Source organism: Sinocyclocheilus grahami, unplaced genomic scaffold, assembly GCF_001515645.1.
Source record: "Sinocyclocheilus grahami isolate Dianchi unplaced genomic scaffold, SAMN03320097.WGS_v1.1 scaffold110.1, whole genome shotgun sequence".
NCBI classification, from domain to species: domain Eukaryota; kingdom Metazoa; phylum Chordata; class Actinopteri; order Cypriniformes; family Cyprinidae; genus Sinocyclocheilus; species Sinocyclocheilus grahami.
Window position 1 is genome coordinate 2,335,737 of NW_015505289.1, and position 24,352 is coordinate 2,360,088.

Here is a 24,352-nt window from a genome sequence, read left to right on the forward strand (position 1 = left end):
TGAAATGCTACAAAACAAGAGCACACACCGTTTAAACGTGTTCATAATATTATAATAGCGCTTTATTATTCATAATCTCACAGTTCATTCATTGTTAAATGTATCTTCAGCAATAAATTAAACTACTATGGCTTCATGTAACATTTGTAATAATATTTGACAAAAATGCTAGTTCATTCAACCACACATACAGTATTCATATTTTCATATTTTACCATGACATTCATTTAAAAAAGTAAAAATGGTTATATTACAAACATATAAAAAAAAAAAAAAATTAAAATTAAAAAACGTCGAAAATATGTATTTTGATGCCATATGAGAATATCATTATGAGAGTGTAGCCTACAATGGTTATCGGAGTAATCCTCACAACTAGTGAGGATGCTGCAGAGGAAGACGATGTTGAAGATTTGTTTTCCAGTCATGAGTTGCAGTCCTTTCAGCATTGTTTGTCCTCCAGCCCCGCGACATCCCTTTTGAACCCCCCTCACCACAATGTGAAACAAAATAATGCCTATTGTTCTTTTACTCTTGAGTACTGTAACTGTTCTGTTTATATTCTGCTCGTACCATAGTGCTCTCTTATTAAGCCAGAGAGAACAGGAAGTCCAGTTCTTCGTAAGCAAAAGTTACGGATGAATAAAAAAATAACAGTCACCTTTCACAGCTCTTTTTACTTGTTCATTATCTCTACTATATACATTTCAACCAGAAACCCCCCATCCCCATGTCAAAACATTAAGACATTATTACAATATGCAATGTAGACTGTTGCATAGTCAAAGTACACTCTCAGTGGGTGGGTGATGGTGTTTTTTGCAGTCCCTCAGGGTAATAATTCACTTCTCGGCTCTAAAACATTCATCAGGCACATGGTTTGCTTAGGCCCTTTAGACAAAAGACTTTCTCTGTAGATGTGAAGCATCTGTAGCTCTGGACATGGAGATCAGTGTGTGGAATCATCTGCTGTCTTTGACCAGCGATGACGGTACTGCGTCGACTCACTGTAGCGTCTCTTACTGTTGTTGTTATAGTTGTTGTTTTGATATTTGTGTGCATAAATCTGGTAGGTAGATGCTGTAGAATAAAAGGAAAAGATGTATTAACTTAAAAGGATAGTTCACCCAAAATTGAAAATTGTCATCATATATTCACCCTCATTTTCAAAACCATATATGACTTTCTTTCTTGAACTTAACAGAAAGTGTACTGCAATGAAAGTGACGTCACATGTGGCCAAGTATGGTGACCCATACTCGGAATTAGTGCTCTGCATTTGTCCCATCCTAAGTGCACACACACAGCAGTGGACACACACAACGTGAACACACACCCGGAGCAGTGGGCAGCCATTTTTTGCTGCGGCGCCCGGGGAGCAGTTGGGGGTTCGGTGCCTTGCTCAAGCGCACCCTCAGTCGTGGTATTGAAGGTGGGAGAGAGTGCTGTAAATTCACTCCCCCCACCTACAATCCCTGCCAGTACGAGACTCGAACCCGCAACCTTTGGGTTACGAGTCCGACTCTCTAACCATTAGGCCCCGACTTCCCATATGTCACATATTTGAGTAAATAATGACTTAAATTTCCCCTCACATAAATACTTTTGTATGGCCTTGTAAGACTTAAAATACACTTTTTGTTATTTTTGAATTCTGACAGACTCAAATTATGGAAATTAGCATTTTGGGGAAAGGAAAAAAAAAATTGGTGATTTATTTTGAAACAATTTTCATTTTCTAGAGACTTTATCTTGTTAATAAATTTCACTTATTATTACAAAGAACCGGGAAATAAGACATTAGGAAATTTTGAAGTAAAAACAACAACAACAAAAAAAAAACACTGAAATAGTATTTTCTTGTAATACATTCCCTAATAATCTTTGTTTTATTTACAACTTTACAGTGTATGTCCTCTTTTGTATTCCACGGAAAAAGAAAAGTAATGGAGTCAAAATATCAGTGTTGTTATCATTCACTAAAACCAAAACTATTAAAATGTATAATTTTTTAAAAGAAAAAAACATATATAAGCTGAAAAAATTTATAGAAATAATGAAAGAAAAAATTTAAATTAAGGACAATTAGAAATGTTGAAATGTTTAAACTAACTGAAATAAGTCACTAAAATTACTTAGAGTAAAACTGATATACAAATAAAGCTATAGAAATATATAAAAAAAAGATAAAAATGGCAAAAGCAGAACAAAACTACTTAAACTGAAATTAAAATTAAACTGAAAATATAAAAATAAAAACGAATTAAAAATGTTTTATAGATAAAATGTTATTATAAATAATTACTAGTAATGGAGTCAAAATATCAGTGTTGTTATCATTCACTAAAACCAAAACTATTAAAATGTATAATTTTTTAAAAGAAAAAAACATATATAAGCTGAAAAAATTTATAGAAATAATGAAAGAAAAAATTTAAATTAAGGACAATTAGAAATGTTGAAATGTTTAAACTAACTGAAATAAGTCACTAAAATTACTTAGAGTAAAACTGATATACAAATAAAGCTATAGAAATATATTAAAAAAAGATAAAAATGGCAAAAGCAGAACAAAACTACTTAAACTGAAATTAAAATTAAACTGAAAATATAAAAATAAAAACGAATTAAAAATGTTTTATAGATCAAATGTTATTATAAATAATTACTAAATTATTATAAGCAGGCATTATAATTTCATGCCTGGATTTCACTAAACATCTATTTATTCAGAGTCAGCGACTTACGATTCAAGCATGTGATTTTGGGCTTGTCCCAGTGGCCGTCTTCTCGGCATCTGATAGTGGGAACGTGTCTTTGGATGAAGCCGTCCTTGCAGTGGTACCTGACCAGAGAGTTGATCTCATAGCGCGGCTTCATGCTGCCATAGATTTGGGCATCCTTTATGACAGGAGGCTGACCGCAGGACACTAAGACAGAGCCAAAAGAAGGCCAAAGACGATGAGCTGACAGCAAGCGACAGTGGAGACTAGAAGAAGAGGAAGATGAGGTCTCACCAGTGCCCTTCTTGCAGGTGAAGGTCAGGTGGTAATTGCACGGCACGTCGTTCCACTGGCCGCTCTCATGCCAGATCATCACCACGCAGTCCTCGCCTGTGGAGAAGAAGCTGTCCGGCTGACCCACTCTCCAGTTCTCAAATTGCTAGTGCAAAAGAACACAAGGGCGTTTTATTGGAACTGCTCGTGCACCACTGCATGTGCCCACATGAGGGAGCAAAGATCACATGTAAGAATCTAAAAAGACTGTGCTTTATCCACATCTGGCAGAGTTACATGGGACTTTCCTTGATAAAATGGCATTATTCAAACAAAATGTACTGCTACACTCAATTTGCATGTGTTGCACACAAACACACAAGCCCCATTTTATACGTAGAAAGGCAGAACATTTTTAAAATAAATATCAAATACCCATGTTTTTAACTAGACTCCACTTGCTGAAATAAACATGCAATATTAAACTTTTGCACATTTTATTTTTTGCAAAATTCCCATTTTTGCAAGTTTTGCACTTTGATTTATGCAATTTAAATAAATAAATAAACAAACATACATTAACGAATAAAACAGCCAAATAAATAAATAAAAAATGTCAAAAACAATTATTAGAAATTAATTTAAACAGATAAATAAATAAATAGTACCACTGCTTTAAAGTCTGCTTTTTGACCTATGTGTTTCTATTTGATACCACACAGGATGATAGTAGTTAGTAGCTAAAGTGAGAACTTCTCCATCAGCATTAGCATCATCTAAGCGTATGGGTTTATGGTAGAGTAACAATTGCACTTGCAATTTTTATACTGTGATCTTAAAATCTGTGTGCACAATTGCTTCACACTAATTTTAGGATCAAATGACATCATTTTTTTGCAAGCCGGAAAAAAACCACACCAAGAATGACTCATCTCTCTGAATTCATGCTCACCTGGAACACAGACGTGCATCTAATTAACAGATTTTATTAGGATCAAAATAATGAATCCAATCTTACCATTGGGTGTCCATCAGTCCAGCGGAAATCACTGTCAAACATTTTATCATTCAGTCCGATCCACTGATAGTCATGCCCCAAACCTACAAGACAATTAAACAGATTTCAGGATCTATCTCTGCACACTAGTCCACACAAACTATCATATGACTTGGGACAAAGTGGACATGTTGTGTGGTTGACTAATTTCTATTATTTGTATCTGCATACTGGTGGGGAAAAATGGAAAGTTCCCTCTCCAAACTCAAACGGCTGTGTCAGACTGGTCGGGAAACTCAAACAAACAGGGAAATGTTTTGATAGCACCACAGTGTTTATACTCTTTGGGATAACCAATCAATGTATAGTTGTCTCTGCATATTAAACTGGAAAGAGAAAGCATTTTATAAAACAGAAAAAGACATCTTTAAGCTAGTGGATGTGTAAAGGACCTTTGCAAACTTCTTTGACATCTTTAATAGACTACCTGGCTGAAGTGGAAATAGCAGGAAATCAGTTAAACCAAACCACACATCAAATGACACAAACAAATGTAGAACAAATCGTTTCTGTGCCCCGAGGAGCCAAGAAGACGTTTGTTTAGTTTAGAGTCAACAGCACTTTTAATATGACTTATGGTTTGTTTAGTCAGTGCTAGAATTCAGTTAGTCCTGAGTATCTGTTTTTTGCCTAATTTGAAACTCCATTTTTTACATTTGATGAAATTGTGCCTGCACAAATCTTACCATGATGCACTGCTGTGGGTATTTGCCAAAAGCATTGCTATATAATGTTCTTGTTCTTGTGGTTTTTAGAGCACTGTTATGAAGTGCTGCAAATGGCCAAAACCGGCAAGTTTGTATTTTAGCACTTCCGAACCATAGTCCTTACGTCAGCGGGGTATTTTGAATGGGGTTTTGTTTAAATGTCTGAAATAAGGTCTACGCTCAAGATATTTACACGTTTTATTCGACAACATAAAATAGATCAGTAAAACCCCCTTGCTATTTTTAAAGCTTTTACTTGTCTTGAAAAAGGCGGTTGCTAACAAGTGTCTAAATGGGACTACAAAGGTTATAGTGGGCATTAAAAGTCATCACGCCAAACAGGAAAACTCATCTACTCACTATTCGCTTTCACAGCCTCGTTGGGTTTATAATTGCACTCTTGCAATCTGTTCTAACTCAAACTTTCAAGTTGTGGTCATTTGTGAAGATTAGCATGATGAACAAAACGTGTAAGAATCATAAACTTTTGTTGGTCACAGAGCTTATTTTCAGCAATAATCCAAAAGCCAATGGAAAAATCTCGGGTTTTTGTCGAGGGAACCAGGGTGATGCGAACTTCCGGGTTGGCCTACAAATATACATCATCTGTACAACACTAAAAGAGTTAAGTAGTAAAAGAGTTATTAACTATTAAGGGTGAGCAATTAAATTACTGATGTCTGCTTTGGCAATACCATTCATAAAATCATAAACTCACGATTAACAAAGAGCTGCTCTTCATGGGACAGGACGCTGGTGAGGTGACCACCCTGCAGACGACACTCTCTTTCCGCTGCTTCCCATGTCCGCCGGTGTGTGAAGTACTTATAGCAGTGGCTCTGAAACTTGTGCCAGCCAAAGTCACAAACCTCCTTATCTGAAAGTTTGAATGACAGAAAAGGAAACATGAGAAACCTAAAAATGAGAAAAACATGCAAAACATTGGATAAGCATCCACAATGTTAGCCACATCAGTGCACCAAAGGGCAGATGCTTATGTAATTCATGATACAGCTACAAGCAGCATCGCAGTGCCCATAGTTTATCAAAGAAGAGATGTCTCATGATTGACTCTGTATTTCCTCTGTGTTAACCATGAACAAGCCTGTCGTTCAGATGAAGTATAATCGGTTATGGTGTAGAATGGACGCACAGAACCATATCTGTTTTGAGTTCGGCCATTAACTGGGTTAACCTAGTGCAAAGCACTTTTTATTCTATCCCATACAATGAAGATCATCAACATTTTGCTTGGACTGAAACCCGCCAATGACCGCAGTGCTCAGTGTGAAAGCTAAATGCAAACAATGACATCTAATAAGGCTGGAAAGAAAACACCAGTAAATGAGGCCAAGTAAATCATCTCAGACACACGGCCCATAGTGCTGTTTTCTTTAACTGATTTTGCACCACTACGTGCTCGCTTTGTCCTTTGCCCTGAACGTCCAGTAGATCATACCATAGAGCATGTACATTAGCAAGAACCACTGAAAATCTATTGTAATTGCTACAATAATATACACATTTTCAATCTACTTGAGAAAGTAAATTGTCCCTCCACTTTCAGTTGTCTCAAGTTGCATATTTTTTTAAAGTAATGATAAATCACAACAAATAGTTTAACCAAATTGACCAAGTGTAATATGTCATGATGCATAGCACAATTAAGTTAAAAAATAAATAAAATAAAACTGTAGTCAAACTGTGGTCAGAGCAAATATGAACAAAATATCCATGACTTTGGTGGTTTTTAAATTACCTACTTATATTGCAAGACCTAGAAGTAAAATAGACAATCAGGAAAAATACTTTAACCACTAGTCAGTGTCTAGCATCTGGCCATTGCAAGCAACTTTGGCTTTTTGTCAGAAATAAACAGAGCGTTATTTGTGGGGTTTTTTCCATGCTAGGCATCTTGGTCACGACAAGAACTCTGGTTTTCCAAAGTTCTGTCTCATGCTATTTGCTAGTTTGGCTAAAATATTGGTATTTATCGCAATGTAACAAAGTTTAACGCAGCAGCTTCGGATTAAACGTTGAAGGTCCAAATTCAGTTTCACTGATTAAACACAACTGTATTAAATGTGAAACTATGGTCTTTTTTTACATGATGTGGAATGCAAGAGTTCAGCTTTTTACAATTTCCTCTGATCTTTGGCTAAAAAGCCTGAGAAAACAGATGTCCTCAAAAGTGATGTTTATGCATGGAGAAGATTAGCTCTGCTGACTAATGGCAGCAATATTTAGTATGAAGCTGGAACCAATTCATTGGGGGACCAACGCCCAACACGACTGTCAAGCCAGTGCAAGTGCACGTAGATGTCAAGTCCTGAGCTCTCTTCAAAGTAAAAACGTGGCTCTCATTCATAAGTCAGCTGATTATTTTCATAGTTGAAAGCTAAGGGGAAAGTCCTACGTGAGATGCAGGCAGGTGTTTGGGAGTTTCTATACTGTGGCTTGTCCCCAAAGTGACTCAGAGGGGTCTCCATGAGCCTCTTGGACAAATTATGATGCATTAATTGATTCCAGCTGCTTTCCCAGTATGGATCCATGTGCCAATCACAACTGCCTTCCCAGAATCCTAAGGGGCCTCACCTTTAATGAGGGAACAGCAAAGAAGGGCCAAGAAACCGTTGTCAAAATCAATCCCAGCCCTGCTTCACATCATCAGAGGAGAATGGCTTGACTTCATCATCCTCAAACACTGTCCACAGCCATGTGAAAAAGAGATTCAGTACTTTCTTTTTTTACGAGTTGTTTGTCAAAATTAAAACCACAACAGACCATTCAAAAAGGGATATTTTCATTTGAAGAGCTTCACTTAACATTTTGATGGGTAATGGAGACTAAAGGTGAAACCAATCTTCTGCTGAATGCCAACAAGACAGTCTCTGTATGTAAATGTGATTTGAACTCTCAAAATATAAATTGTATTTCCATTTCAAGCATATCCAAGCCTAACCTCTACACAGAACAATGCCAAGCCAATGACCAGACTAAATGATCAGATTGACAGCAGATTTGGCACCTACTTTGTCCTCCCTTCAAGCCTCATGTAATGGTTTAACGCCAATATATAGATCTGGTATCATATTACAATAAGGTTCTACAGTATATGCTAACATTAGTTAAATCAATAGCTAACACAAAAGAACAATGAAGAACACTTTTAAAGCAACTTTTAAACTTAATTTCTTCATACTGTATATTAATACATATTTAACATTTCCATTTGTATAAATTAACATTGGATTATTAAACACGTTAAAAATATTGTTAGATCATGATATCCAACAAACCAACCCAAAATGTTAAATATTATGTCCATGGTCTTATTGTACACAATTTAGTTGCTATATCATTGCTAATGTCTTATGCTTAAGCACATTTCTTTTTAGTCTCAGCCTCAGACATCACGCCCACGGACCATTGGCTGAACGTCTGATGCATATGGTACACAAAATTGGAAACACTTCGGGAGTTTCAAAGTTGTCATCTGATTGGTTGAATTCTACAGGATTTCCAGGAGACGTGTGTGTCGCATTCTTTAATGTTCCACCTGGAAACAAAGATGCCATGATGCCAAACCCCCCCACGAAAAAAGAAAGCCGTCGTGTTTACAACTGTGACAATGAGCGCCAATCAGGATCACCTAAACGTTGAATTTTCAAAAGTATGTGAAATATGTAAAGTTTGCGGCATAGACTCTTTAAAATACATACAAGAGTTTTACACATGGTCTATTATTGTGGGGACATTTCCATGCCCCTAAAAATTATGCGGCACAAACCGAAACGTGATTGGTTGCTTTACCTGTCAGTCATATGACATCTTGGGCGGTACTTGGCCATTCAATGCGCCCAAGGTTCCCAGACCTTCTGCAGTCACTCTGAAGATCTGGCTACGCTTTGTGGTTGCTAGGGTATTCTAAAAGATTGCTTATTAGATCCACTCCCATGTCTCTAAGATATTTTGGGACCAGTTGCATTAACAAAGGCCACAATGTTAAGACTGTCTCTCAAGAAGCACTAATCTGACCAACTAGCAGTTCACCAAATTAAAATCAGTCTTACTTTTCATATTTAAATTATACCAATCTGCCATTTCATGTAACTGATTTTTTTTTAAAAGGAAAAAAAAGATTTGACCAGTCTTACAGAGAAAAAAAATTCTACTAAATTGTAAGATTAATCTAAGTAGTTTCTGCACAGCCAGCTCCTGGTCTCTAAAGTATGGCTTCACTGAAGATCTAAGCCAGTCTATTGCTATTGCCTTAGCACACACTCCTAATAATATCATAGCCTGACATGTCAGTTTCAACTCAAATCTCATTGGACACAAAAAGTACTAGCCTAGATCCTTTTCTGCTGAATATTCCACTGAAATATGCACATTACGGAAGTTCAGTGTGTTGCAAACGTCATTTCATGCTGGCTTTAATTAGTTTCTGAAGTCTTCTAAAAGTCACAACCTAAATATGGGACCTACTCAAGTCATGCCTGGATGAGTATGATGAGCCGACTGAAGGAAAATGCACTCATTGTTTACACAGCCACACTGATGTTCCTGGGACCATGCCAAGTAAGTCAGTTGGCTCAGCAATGGTTCATCGAATTGCTCAGCATTTGTGAGAAGTGTGGTGGGTGTAAGGGAAGAGGCATTACCGTCGCTGACTGTGACCTTTTCTCTGAACTTTATTGTTGGCACAAATCCACTTTCATTCCTCTGGACACCATACCGTACACCTTCTGGAGAATCAGGCCTGACAGATGTGGTGAACTTTGTGGTTTGGTTTGCCCATGCTAACAGTTTGGACTGACTGACCACCATACTGTATACCGTTTGCTTCAGTGGATTTATTAAACAGCCATAGGTCACTATTTAGAAACTAGCACCCTAAATCATATCATATTCCATCCAACAGCTCCTACCATTAACTTAGGAGTTATATTTTATTCCACTTACAATGGAAACCTAGCAATCAATCAGGCAGACAAATGTTTAAAATATGCAATCATTGCAACATTTGAAAAATAAACCGTAAGTTACAATAGACATTATGTGTTAGCATGAAAGTGATAGAATTGCTTAGCAACCTGCTAGCATGCCACAGTCCACATTTAATTGCAAAAAACCCCAAAAATATTCCTTCAAGAATTTCATATATTACCCCAATTAAAAAAATTGTATAGTACCATGTCAGTGTTGATTTCATACCTTGCTCACAGAGGGCTCCTGAATAGCTGGGCAGACAGACACAACTGAAAGCGTTTAACCCGTCAATGCATGTACCACCATTGCGACAAGGGTTTGACTGGCATTCGTCAATTTCTGCAGGAATTAGGACATGAAAATGTCTTACTTTACTCAGAAACTTTAATCGTGTCCATCAAAAGTGAAAATATTAAAGGCCTCAAACCATTTTCACAATGTTCCCCACTGAATCCAGGCATGCAGACACATATGTTTCCTTTTCCATTAGAATAGCAAGTTCCGCCATTTTCACACACACTGACAGAGCAAAGTGTGAGACCTGAAATATCAAAGTAACATCTATTAGTGGATGGACAAATCCATTATGGATAAGTGGACTACAAAGCAGAGTAATTCAAAAATTTTGTAAACCTCAAGAGAGGAACAATTTTTATAACATTTACACCACTTTAAGCAATATACTGTATGAGTTACAAAAATATTTGGAACTGTACCTTGCAAAACCTCCATATGGCTCTCAACAGTGTAGCTGGAATCTGTCCAGACTTCTGGTTTTCTTGCGGTGAACTCTTCTCTGGATGATGGTTGTCTTTGAACAATTGAGGGACCCGCCACATCTTCAAAATCTACAACATTCTCTTCAAATATCACAGTACTTGTGGCTTTGGGGGAGGTGAAAACGTCTTCTGTAGCAGAAGTAGTTCCCCTATCCAAGACCTGAACTGGCTCTTTCACATTTAAGTTGGTAACAACATTGGTGGTGGGATAACTGGAAACTTGGCTAAATGAGGTGAGAGGCTTCTCAGTTGGGAATCCAAATGTAGAAAGTGATATTTCTTGCGTTGTCTCCTTTGAAGTCTCTGATGACTGCACTGAAATGGTTGTCTCTTCTGATGGTGATTTTTGGATTAGAGCAGTTTCTTGGGAGCGTGAAGTCTCTGATGACTGCACTGAGGTGGTTGTCTCTTCTGATGGTGATTTTTGGATTAGAACGGTTTCTTGGGAGCCTGAAGTCTCTGATGACTGCACTGATGTGGTTGTCTCTTCTGATGGTGATTTTTGGATTAGAGCAGTTTCTTGGGAGCGAGACATTACTGCTCTAAGACTATCAGTGAGCAGAATGGTGGTCTCTGAACTTTGGGTTGTGAATTTTGTTTGAGTTTGGACACTAGTGAAAATCAGTGGTGTTGTGTCTTCTGCAGAACCTTCAAATACTTTAGTTGTTTCATCATGTGCCTCAACACTCATTTCTTCAGTTTGTTTAATGAGAAGAGATAGAACATTAGTTGCAGTGAAAGGTTGTTTAGAGAATGCTTCAGTTGGCTGATCACCAGAGCCGATGTCCTCAGAGATGGTGAAGATTGCACTTACGTCTTTTTCAATCTCGGGCACCAATAAAGGACTCTTAGCTGTACTTCTGTTTTGGTCTTTCTCAGAGTGTGTAATGTAAGGAGTGCTTTCTTCTGGGATTGCCTCTGTTTGAAAAGTTGAAACCACCTGCATCGTAGGATCTGCACTGGGCAAAGCCAAACTAACAGGTTGCCTAGGCTCTTTGGGATGAGTAGTTGTTAAGGAACTTGTAAAGCTGTGAGATGAAACAGTGAAAGATGGAGATAAAGTTGGTTGTTTTGATTCTGTTGATTCTTCTGTTGCATATATATCTTCCCCCGAGCCCTCGTCTTCAGTGGAGGTTGAGCCCTCAAAATCTTCTGTTTCTGGTTTCGTTTCTCTGTTCTCGGTTCTCTTAATTTCGACAGTGCTGGATTCTGGAGTTGTAACAATTGGTCCTTTGGTACTGCAGTCCACCCCAAATGCCAGTGTAGTCTTCTCTGTTTCAGCTATTTCAGTCTCGTCGGTAGCCACCACATATAGGTCATTAGTTGTTGGAAGTGTGTCATCCGCAGAACCTTCCAAGGGGGTCAATTCCTCTTCATCATCTGTTGTGTCCATCCCTGAACCTTCTTTGTGCATGCTAAATGATATGGCTTGTGGGGTCATCTCCTGGCTTGAGGATTTGGTTGCAAATGTGGGCAACTCTGTCGTGGTTATACTTTCCAGGCTCTTTGTTGTGAAATGGGGCTCAATTGGGCTTCTGGTCAGTGAGTCAGATTCATCTGTCTCAGGGGAAGATGTGGTGCCTTCAGCCTCCTCTGTAAGTATTTCTATCATATCATCAGGGATGGTTTCTTCTGTTGGTGGGATAGCAGTGTCAAACTGGTCTCCTCTAGCCTCCTGAGTTTGGTCAGTGTCCGGTTTCAGAGTCAGCTCGTGCTTTCCGTTAATGAAACTCACTTTTGGGGTGATGGTAACAGAAGCTGATGGATATGTTTCACCTGAAATGTCTCCACTGCCCAAAGGTGGCTCACTTTCAACAGATGTTAGAAGTGGACTAGAGAGCCCTGGTACTCCAAGGAATTTCAGAATAGCATCAACTCCCACAGTATCAAAAGCATCACCTGCAAACAAATAGTTCAAATACATTACACACACACTTAAGTCACTGGTTTTCAATTCCAGTCCTGGGGGACTTTTGTCAAATAACTTTATAGACATCTTAGAATCTAGCACTGCATATATATTCCACTTAATGGCTAGAGTCTCACTTGAGGCAAATAAAATGCTCACATCAAGTTATGATTTTGGGGGGGTCAAGAAAGATATTACTGATTATTGTTTCTACATAAGTAATGGCTCTACTTATATACAGCGAAAAGCTTATTATAAATTATATTCAGTGATATGTCCCCTGTGAGACCCTAAAGTCACTATATTGCAAAATTACAAGACCCTTTTCATTTTTAAATAGTTCAAAATTAAACAAAGTCATTCCAGCTACTGTTACATTACGCAGTTAAAATGTGTGAAATATTGCCAGAAATTTTACTACATCCTCAAGGCTTCAATAACATGCATAACAAAATATACTTTTCCTTCGGTGGACCCACTAGCAGCCACACATGGTAACCTGATCTGTAGACTGGACGAGGTAGGGAAAAGTAATTAGCTTGCAGTGATTACTTCGCTGATTGTTTTAAGGGGCTTTGCCATTTGACCCAGGAGGCATTTGTCTGTGGCTTTGAGAGCTACTCTTTCTCACACTCAACACCTCTGTCTCTCCCTGATATTTTACTATAGTAGGTGCCCCTTTAACAGTACCAAATGGTATAAATGGGTCAACTGATTAATGTCAACCCACAGGACCTACAAGACAGGAACACTGGCTGCAGTCTATTTACAGATGTTTATCAACCTCATCACTCTTTCCAGCAACACGGGAAGTCAATTAAGGTCATGGGAAGACATGGAAGATCTTTTTCTCTTTTCTCTTCTCCTTTTTATGCATATAGGCAGCACTACTAGTTTAGCTATGCTTCTGGATGAGGTAAAGATTTGGCACAAACCAAATATTAAAGCAATTGCATGAAATTGAAGAACCAAGTCCAAATCTTTTGTTTGCAAAACAGCAGCAGACATCTTGACAGAGCCAAATTTGGCCTCTCTTTAGCCAAGATCTACATTCATTTTGCATCTAGGTGTTTCCTAAACCAAGTCACTCATTTACAACATGCTGCTTTGGACAAGCAACAATCACAGAAAAACACTGCCACTCCAAAACATGAAAGGGCAAGCAAAACTGGTTCATGTGAGCAAGAAGTCAATGTATTATATCTTTGTATACTGTCTTGCTCTGGTAAAATTTAGCTTCTGTATAAACTTTTTTTTTTTTTTTTTGCATCAACTAAATTTTCTTAACTTCCATCTGACCTACCTGATTGATTTCTCTGCGTAATGTTGTATACAAACAAATTGATGCCCATTGGAAAGTTGACGTCCTTTGTGGTTTCATTCTGCTGGCCTTGCAAGTTCTCTTCACTTAAACGTGAGCTTTTCAAAGTGGACAAGTCCAGACTTTCTTCAGTCATGTTTGCTCTGGTTTTATTATCTTTGTACACAATTTGTGGCTTGTCTGGATCTCCTTGCAAGTCTATAACAAACACAGGTGAAGCAGGAATCACACTCTCAGGAGTATCCGTGTCAGACCTGCTGGTACCTTCCACACCACTGGATTCCCCATGCGGAGTATCCAACCCAGGATGCATGTTCTCTGAGTCTGGCTGACGGGGTAGCTGGAAAAATAAGAAGGAATCTGAATAATGGGGCATAACATCATGGGGTACCCCTTGCACCAAGGAGCTGTCTTTGTCCAAAGAGCTGCCATAGTCATTAAATGTGGTTGTGGTTTCCATCTCCGAAATTGTCTTAGCTTCATTTGGTACAACAACAATGGCTTTAGCAGAGGGATGCACTTCAGGAGAGCCTTTGTCGCGTGGAGCCATGCTCGCAGAGAACATGGATGGTAAATCTTCTGTGGTGCCATGGGCTGGCATAGAAGAGATTGCTTTAAGAGAAGAGATTTGATGGGTGTCTGAGAGAACTGGAGGTGTTGTAGGTCCAGCTGTGGGTACAGTTGTGGGATCCCATCCTGAGAACAGAGAGAAAAGGACAGATCTAATTTTGACCAAGCCTTTCTCAAATACTTCTTAAGATGAAATAAAAATAAAGGTTTTCAATTGTAAATGGCTTCAGTTGTTCAGCTCGTCTGACCTGTATTCATACAATTTACTGACAACAGCTGACAAATCAGACTGCCCAAACAAAAAGAGAAATGTCAAAAGTGCCACATTGTCAACCTATAAACAGTATATATGTCTCCATACATAAAATAGTGATAGATGATACTGACACCTTTATTAGGTGATATTCAGGTGAGCACTGTAGAATACTTTTGCAGTTTTATCCCAAATAAGACACAGCCCTCAGTCTATCAATATTGACCAAGTAAGTGCAATAAATGCAATTCCTGGCAGCAAAGTCAAGATATTTCTACAAAATGCCAATAACAGCAGAATTGTCTAAGTATTGAGGAATTTTTTGGCTGGTAAAGAGTTATTTTGGGGAAATTATGCACTATGACCGGGTAGAACTTGACAGTTTATATTTATTTTGAAACTTTAACTTCCTTTCCAGAACATTTTTGGCTAGGTTGCATTTTGCCTAACCACGTATTTTGACTCCGACCGGTAGGTAAATAGTCCTGAATAAGTGCACTTGGAATGTTTCATAATGTAAGCGCCAACGTCATCTCATTCTCACAATCGATAAATCAAATTCTAACACTGCTGTCTACGTGCATGCTAACTCTGACGCACTTTCACTGACCTATATAAAAACTCGAAATGGCCAAGTTAACGACACTATAATGTTCACTCTTGTCTGTTCATACACATATAGCTGCTGTGCTTATGACGTGTTGGCAAGCCTCCAAAGGTTTGTCTCAGACGGTAAAAAAAGTTTCATGCTTAGCAAGAGGTTTCAACACCACGGTAAAAAACCATTCATGATGACATGTATGGCAGTCGCCCATCTGGCTGCATGCAGGGGAATATAGAGGGGGTCCAAAAGTCTGAAAGTACAAGTGAAAAGGCTTCTATTTTGCTGAATTAAAAAATATACATGGATTTGAGGATGTCTTAGTACTTAAAAATAAAGGTGCTTCAAAAGGTTCTTCAAGTGATGCCATAGAAGAACCATTTTTGGTTCCACAAAGAACCATTCAGTCAAAGGTTCTTTAAAGAACCAACTCTTTCTTACCCTTTTATAATCTGAAGAAACTTATTTCACCCCAAAGAACCTTTTGTGAAACAGAAAGGTTCTTCAGATGTTAAAGGTTCTTTATGGAACCATTTAGACAAAAAGGTTCTTCTATGGCATCGTGAAGCACCTTTATTTTTAAGAGTGTAGTGTTGCTCCTTTTCCTTTAATGACAGCAGCATGAGACCTTATAAGGCCAAGCTAGATGCCATTTAAAATTTTTCACTAATAAAAATGAGGCTGGGAGAGATAGACATACACTGCTGTTCAAAAGTTTGGGATCAGTAATTTGTTTTAAATAAATTGATACTTTTATTCAGCAAGGAGGCATTAAATTGATTAAAGGTGACAGTAAAGACATTTATATTGTTACAAGAGATTTCTATTTTAAATAAATGCTGTTCTTTTGAACATTCTATTCACAGAATCCTGAAAAATATGTATTACGGTTTCCACAAAAAATCTAACAGGATTGATAATAATAAGAAATGTTTCTTGAGTAGCAAATCAGCATATTAGAATGATTTCTGAAGGATCACGTGACACTGAAGACTGGAGGAATGATGCTGAAACTTCACCTGTCATTACAGAAATAAATTATATTTTAAAATATATTTTAATAGAAAACAGTAATTCGAAATTTTAATCATATTTTACAATATTACTGTTTTAACTGTATTTATTTATTTATTAAATAAATGCAGCCTTGGTGAGCAGAAGAGACCTTTTTCAAAAACATTACAAAATCTTACTGACCCCCACACTTTTAAGTGATAGTATATGTCTGTTTAATATGTTGAATGTACAATGTACTATTGAGGGAAAAAAAAAACTACACTAATTTCTATCTATTGCATGTTCTTAGAAGCATTTCACTGACAATTTGGTCTGACTTATGCAACAAAATGCTTGTTTTCAGTACTAACCAACAATTGTTGTTCTTTCCGCATTTACCGCATTTGACAATTTATGTTCTTTTGAGTCCGTTTTTACACCAGCAGCATTTCAGACGCATAATGCAAAAGTTATGCAGAGTGTTGTGTGCAGACAAAGGCCCACACCCATTTCTGCTGCCTTCAGTCTCTTCAAATGTGGCTCTGTCTTCATCTTTCTGTAAGCCTGCATACATCATGACCAGGCTAACAGATTATAAAATACCTGAATGCTACGACAACATGACATAATCAGGATTCAACAACATACAGTAAGAAGATAAATACATAAGGGTGATTGAATGATGACAAAAAGCCTCCCACATTTGCTAATGACAAGGGTATCTCACTGCTTCTTTGTCTCTGGCTCAGTGTGTGGACACACAAAGCCAGCTGTTAGACGTTAGGGATGTGTCCTCTTTTCTATGCAGCGCCTCTGATGTAAAACATCAGGCATCTTTTTCCCTTATAAAACCCCAGTGATCTTGAAACAGCACAAAAGGAAGCTACATCCCCCCTCTAGCGCTTGTTTATATATTATAGTGGGGAGCTCTTGCCCTCCACGCTCTTTTCTGGCCTACCCAGAGTGCTTTTGTTTGTTTTGCGGTACTCTGCGGTAGAAGCCCATTTAAGAGAAGTGCTTCAAGACCGGTTACAGGAAAGCCACAAAATCCCTGGAGGTAGGGGGCGAAAAGGAGATACCCCATGTAAAATCGGATTAAATGCATGTTACGCGCTGTTTTTGTGTGGCCTGTTTCCACTTTTCCTCTCGAGTGATGACTGAGGTTGTGCAGACGGAGAGTTTAAACAACCCCCAGCAGGACAGTTATGGGGTTCAAAGGCTGTAGTCATTCTGGGCAGCGGAATTGACCTGAAAACAGGTCAGTTAGTTTGCCATTTTAAGGCACATATTTGAGCTAGACGTAGGACAGAGGTTTAACAGATGAAATCTGAGGACGCCCTGGAGAGAACTAATTATTCTGCTTCCACCCAGCTAGCAGAGCGAGGAAAGGTCCGCTCGGAGTCACAGCTGTTATGATATCACAGCAAAACAGACGCCCCTGCAAAACAATATCATGAGAAATATGCACTAACGGAGAGTTGCGTGAATCTCTCGAACCCTGTCAAAGAACGTGTCTGTGTTATATTTCATCTCAAGATTCATAGAAAGAAATTAGATACTTCCATAAAATAATATTTATTTACTTTTTAAATTTTTTTTAAATAAAAATATACATTTAATATTTTTAGGACCAGATTGTAATATTTTTCTTCAAATTGTGACAGTTTCCCTCTAAATGCTCCTTACTGAATAAAACAATTATAATTATTGTGGGGAAAAAAGATTAAGTAATATATATTTCTGAAATAAAATAAAAGGATATTTGTTTGTTTTTAATGTGTAAAGCCCTTTGATCAACATCAATTGTTTGTGGAAATGTGCTATAATTTATGTTATTAATTTATGATATTATTAATATATAGGTATACTATATTATTTAAATAATAATAAAAATATGATTATATTTATAAACAAAAAACCTTTCATATATACACGCACACACACGTATATATATATATTTTGTTAGTTTTATTAATTTTATTAGGCCTTTGATCAACATGAGTTGTTTGTAAAAAGGGGTTTTAAATTTTGATAATATTAATATATGATATTATTAAAAATAAAATTGTTTAAAAAAAAGTATTGGTAATATTTCTTGCCTAATGGTCCTAAAAACAGGCTTAATTTTCTTTAAAATTAATGAAAATATAAAAAAAAAATTTGTTTCTTTTATAAATATTGCTGATATATATTTATGTATTATTCTGATATACATGTGAATTAATAATTTCTTAGTTTCTTCTTTTGATTGTGATGTTTCTGTGAGATTCACCCAGTAAGTTTTAAGGATTCGTTTTTTGTCATGAGCATTTTATGAAGACGTACCTTTGAAACAGAAAGCTCCCAGCTTCTTGCTCGGTAAAGGAAATCCGGTCTGATTGAGGAAGCGGTACATAGTCCTCACACCCAGCTGTCCTCTGCCGCACTGCATTCTGGGTACAGTGATGGGGTAGCGAGCGCTGCCGTCAGACAGCCAGCCGAAGTCACAGCGGTCCAAGCCGGCCATCCAGGCTGCATGCAGGTGACCTGGAGACGCTAAAACTGCCTCCCGTCTCTCGCACTCCTCCCTGGCCTCATCTAGAGTCATCTCAGCATCAGCGAAAAACACCTCGCCTGAGATTAAACACACACAATAACACATCACCTTTTGTGCATTGCATATTCTTAACAAATAAGGCATTCCGACAATGCACTTCTACTAAAAGAGAACTAAATACTAAAAATGAAATAGTCCATTTACTCAAAAGGTAACTATTTTATCAAGTATTTGTGCATAAAATGTATTTCTGTGTGTGTGTGTGTGTGTGTGTGTGTATGTGTATATATATATATGTTGGGGTGACACAGTAAGTTTTAGGATTTGCTTTATCAATACATTTTGCAACAGAATATAGAAGTAAATTACTGATGCGATTAAATTAGATTGCTATAATCACCAATAAAGCCACACATGGATCTATTTAATTTCAATTTCCCCTCCAGATTCTTATTACTGTAATTTAAAAAAAAAGAAGTATTGGTTACACTTTATTTTAAGGTGTCCTTGTTGCAGTGTAATTATACACTTAAGTACTGAGTAATATTAATTAACTACATGTGCTTACTATATGGTTAGAATTAGGATTTGGTTTAGGGTTAGTTGAATGCAATTATGCATAATTAAATGTTATTATAATAGTAAGTACATGTAACGTGTAACAAGGGCACCTTAAAATAAAGTGTTACCGAACTATTTTATATTGTGAAAAATCTGATTAAATAATTATATTATTTAAATAAAACAAAAAAAGTGTTTTTACATTATTGTAATGTTTGTTATATTTAAATTTTTTTTAAATTATTTTATATTATAATATCGTAATCATTTCTGTGAGATTCACCCAATAAGTTTTCGTTTAAAAAAAAAAAAGTATGACCTTTTTCCAAGAGAATACAGTAAATTATCGCTCACCAATAAAACCAAACATGGATTGGACATTAAGATTTTTTTCATTAAGACTGGATTTTCCCTGCAAATTCTCATTACTGCAATGAAGAAAAAAAAAAAATCTATTTCGACGTTGCCATAGTAACAAGTAATTTGTGCGTGAGGATGTAATCAGCTCAGAGCAGACTTTCCAAACTGTCATCTCATAATTACAGTAATTCTGACACAACGTGAACACAGCATGACTCTCTCATGTGTTTCACGTGAAGAGAAACCCATTCCCTCGGTAGCTCATTTCTAAACGTACCCTGTAGTTTTCCTGCATAGCAGTACACATCATACATTTCGGAGGAATTTCTGAGTCCGTATGATCTGACTCCTGGCCTCATTATCATATCGCCATGGCAACCTTCACGTGGCATTGTTATTGGGTATCTGTGGAGAACAACCCCAGATGTACTTCTCATATCAGTCATATTCAAATGTAGATAGCATGACTTCATAGATTTGAGTCTGGAGCTGAACAAATCACCTGGCGGTTTGGTCGGCCAGCCATCCGGCATCGCACTGGTCGAATCCGTCCTCGTAGGCTGAATGAAGCTGCTCTGCGGTGGCGATGGTTGCGTCCACATCAGTGCAGGCCTGCTTGGCGTGTTGGAAATCTAGAGTGTAGCGACTGGTGTTGGCACGGTAATGAAACACAACACCTGTGAGACAACAAAAATCAAGCTCATGACCCAAAGGTAAACAACTAACTGATCTGATCAAATCTTATATAGCAATTTTGAGTTTTTTTTTTGTGATACACTCATATATTTTTGTATACCTGACAAGACCACCATCTACACTAGCATTCAAAAGTTTGAAGTCAGTAAGATTTTTGACGTTTTTGAAAGAAATTAATACTTTTACTCATTAAGGACTTATTATATTGATCTAAAGTGACAGTAAAGACATTTAACACTGATAATAATATGAAATGTTTCATGAGCAGCAAATCAGCATATTAGAATGATTTCTGAAGGATCACGTGTCACTGAAGACTGGAGTAATGATGCTGAAAATTCAGCTTTGATCACAGGAATATTTTAAAATATATTCAACTAAAAACAGTTATTTTAAATGGTAGTAATATTTCACAATATTACTGTATTTACTTATGAGCCTTGGTGAACATAAGAGACTTCTTTCAAAAACATAAAAAATTATAAAAATCCAACCAACCCCAAATTTATATTTTCAACAATTTGATTTTCTTTCCAGTCAGGTATGGTCATGATATGCATATTTGACTTAATCTAACAACAAATGGGATCAAATGGGCTGCTATTTTGAGGAATCCCTAGATTCAAAGGCGGCGGCTTTTGTTCTGAACATTGGACGTTTCAGCCACAACAGCAAGCTGTTGTCTGGCAAAAAAGAAGAATCATTGTATTGTTCAGCTATTTAGATACCTGTTGTGTCAAATGCTGAACATGATCTGAATAGTAATCGCTCTCACAGCATTACACAGGACCAAAGATTCAAAACTGATCTTATCGCTCCACTCTTTATACACTTATTTGAACTATTTTCCCCATACAGTATCCCTAAATGGTGCTCTGAACTTACACAAGGCAATTATCTGACATGACATAGCCACTTAAAAATAGAGTTTTGAAATACTCTGAACTATTTTGAACTAGACAAAACATCTTTAAAACACTATGCTTATGGCAGATTGAAAGAAAGAAAAAGAAAAAAACAATGCATAATGCAATGGCCTAAGACATCCATCTGCATGTGTATGAATAAAAGAGAATTCATTTATGGATGTAACTTTTCCAAGAAAGGATAAGGAATAGAATAGAATAGAATAAATTAATAAAATAAAATACAATTTTCCAAGAGGCTTTTACTGCGCAAACTGTCTAACAGCTAAATAATGGGAAAAAAATAATAATAATATATAATAATAATATATATACAATTTTTTAAAAATTAAGAATAAAAAAATGTATTATAGTTCCTATTTAGTTCACCCTTTTTCACTTAGACTTAGAAAGGGGATGAATTTATGGATACAACTTTTAGAAGAAGGTTTGCAAATGAAAAATAAAATAAAATGAGAAATAAATTTAACAATAAAAAAAGCACTTCTGGTTCCTAAATCACAGGTATCTGTTCACCGTTTTTCACTTAGACAAACAACATAAGTTGAGCTTCATAGCTGCATAGCTCAAACATGCTGAGTTACATGTTGAATTTAATACTTCAGCACACTGATATTTGCTTTAGCAAACACTACTAATAAGGCTCAGAAGAGGCCATGCAGTCTGACTGCTATTTGTCCTTTTATGGGCTTTTTTAGTCTTTTTTTGGTGCATTAGCAGAGCTGCTGGCTGACGAGTCAGGTTCTGAATGCTCTTTCCTCAGAGGGATGGCAGTGTGTTTTTTGGGTAGGTGCTACCCTTGAGTGGCAATCAGTGCTGCCCAGGGCCCAAAAGAGGGCATTGAGTGTATTTGGCAGGAAGGCACAGGGCTCTCTCTGGGCCTACAAACACTCCAACACCACCGTCTCATCTGAGCCAGATGTGCTCATGCTTTACTGCACATAATCATGCTGTAAACAAATACAGTGTTGTTTGTCACCTAACACGATTTTTTAGCACAGTTCCTTTGACTTTTTCTAAATGTTTCAGGTTTAATACAAGTTAAGTTCTTGCATGAATAATGTTAGGAACCTTTTTGGCTTGAACGATTTCTTAAGACATTCGTTCATAACGCAGTCATTCAAGGAACCCAAAAAAGTTTGAAAATGTTCTTGTATTGATTCAAACAAATCATTCACCCTTCTTTTCTATTACTTAGAAACACAATAGGGCCTTGTCAAGATTCGAGGGAAATGCAGACTCTGAAAGTGATTTTTCCAGACTCTAAAGCAAAATAATCTTTCCCCCTTGTCTCCTGACAAGAACGCTGTTCCATTTTGGCTAGCGATGACTAATTACATCATCACATATGCTTACGAGAGTAAAAGAGTGCAGCACATCTGAGAGCCATTGCTGAACAACTTTGCCAATGGGAATCCTGCTGAAGGTAGTTAAAGAAACACCATTTTATTTCGCAACGTTCTGAGCAAATATATGAGAAAATATATATGGTATATATTATGGTAAAGAATAATTAAATACATTTTGCCATGCTCATTTCCCCTATTTTAAGTTTAGATCACCATTGTAGTCTAATCTTTAAAAACAATAATAATGGAATAACACTGATAAATCTAAAAATATAATTTTATATATCTAAAATGATCAATCTAATAATTTGCATATATCAAAATGAATATTTAATATCAATGAATATTTAATTATAATATTTACAAAATCACAATTTCACTTTAATAAATAGTATTTATATTTTCATATCGTATATTACTTCGCAACCCATTTTACTTCATAACATGATGTATTTCCAGATGAAATGCAGGAAAAATGTAGGCCGGGATTTAACTGGATCATGAAAATTGGCCTCACTTAAAGATAAAATCTTACAATAATATTAACTAATATTTAATTACAAAATGTAATAAGATTTAATTAATATTTAATTATAATATGATTATAGTCAAAATATTTAATTTTGCATGCTCGTTACCTCTATTTTTAAATTTAGATTACCCTCGTAGTCTAATATTTAAAGACAATATAACTATATATTATATTTCCGGATGAAACGTGAGACGAATGTAGGGCCGAACTTCACTGGATCATAAAAAAGTGTGCTCACTTAACATTAAAGCATTGAAATAATATTAATATTAGTTCATATTTAATTATAATATTTAGTACGTATTAATTAATATTTAATTATAATATTATAATTAAACTATTAATTTTTTCATGCTAATTTCCCCTATTTCTACATTTAGATTACCTTTGTTGTCTATTAAAAAAAAACACTAATAATTTAATAACATCTATAAATCTAAAAATATAATTATATATAAATATATAAAATAACAAATCTAACCTTTAGCTAATCTTAAAATGAACATGTCATATTAATGAATTATTAATTATAATATTTTTTAAATAATATTGTATTTTATATTATGATTTTTTTTTTGTACTCCGTTATACATTCAACAAATAATTTGATTATTTTTATATCCTACATTATAGCCTTTTTTAAACCAGTTTTACTTATGGATGAAACCCAGATCCTGAAAAGTGGCCATTCTGTAACAAAATGGACTGGCAGTTGGAGGAAAGTCAATAGAGAACATATAATTAATTCCACCAGAAACATGTATGGCTTTCATAATTTGCATAGAGAATGACTGACCATTGACGTTCAGGGAGACGGACTCTTGAGTGTCTTCAATGCCGTGCATGACCTCGCAGCGGTAAACACCCGCATCACTGGCCCTGAGCCTCGCTATGGACAGAGACGCGTTGCCCTTGTCCTCGGGGTGGCTGGGAACTGATACCCTGCCTTTAAACTCCGGCCCAATCTTGAGGAACCCATTCTGGGTCACTATCACTACGATTTCCTCATTGCCCACGAGTTTAGTCCACTTGATGCGGAGATGGTCCGGGTGGGTGCTGGAGGCCATGGCCGCAGCTGCAGTGGTGGAGGTGCTGGTGCTGCCGGTAGGAGGTGGGATGATGGAGAAATGGCAGGGCAGGACCACCTGCTCCGCCAGCGAGCCTTGCACCGGAGAACTCCTCTCCACCTTCATCCTACGAGCAGAGTCTGC

General features: G+C 36.7%; 1 protein-coding gene across 1 annotated transcript; it reads right to left on the reverse strand.

Annotated features, from left to right (window-relative positions):
* Nucleotides 1-275: 275 nt before the first annotated feature.
* On the reverse strand, nt 276-24,343 carry LOC107588975 (versican core protein-like). Its single transcript, XM_016277267.1, has 13 exons — nt 23,938-24,343; nt 20,141-20,315; nt 19,916-20,043; nt 18,507-18,794; nt 13,744-14,457; nt 10,469-12,430; nt 10,180-10,293; nt 9,978-10,091; nt 5,479-5,637; nt 4,015-4,097; nt 3,018-3,162; nt 2,748-2,930; nt 276-1,080 (listed from the first exon to the last, which is right to left on the reverse strand). Exons 1-13 carry the CDS (start codon nt 24,332-24,334, stop codon nt 950-952), a joined length of 4,593 nt encoding a protein of 1,530 aa, XP_016132753.1. The 5' UTR covers nt 24,335-24,343; the 3' UTR covers nt 276-949.
* Nucleotides 24,344-24,352: the final 9 nt, after the last annotated feature.

What these genes read in the sequence shown, in the direction of transcription:
- LOC107588975 (XM_016277267.1), bottom strand. Translation starts at nt 24,334, where the DNA reads ATGAAGGTGGAGAGGAGTTCTCCGGTGCAAGGCTCGCTGGCGGAGCAG. An exon ending in CACCTGCAAGAAGGGCACTG is followed by an intron (nt 2,931 to 3,017) that starts GTGAGACCTCAT and finishes GCTCTGTCTTAG; the next exon opens with TGTCCTGCGGTCAGCCTCCT. An exon ending in CAAAATCACATGCTTGAATC is followed by an intron (nt 1,081 to 2,747) that starts GTAAGTCGCTGA and finishes TTTATTCTACAG; the next exon opens with CATCTACCTACCAGATTTAT.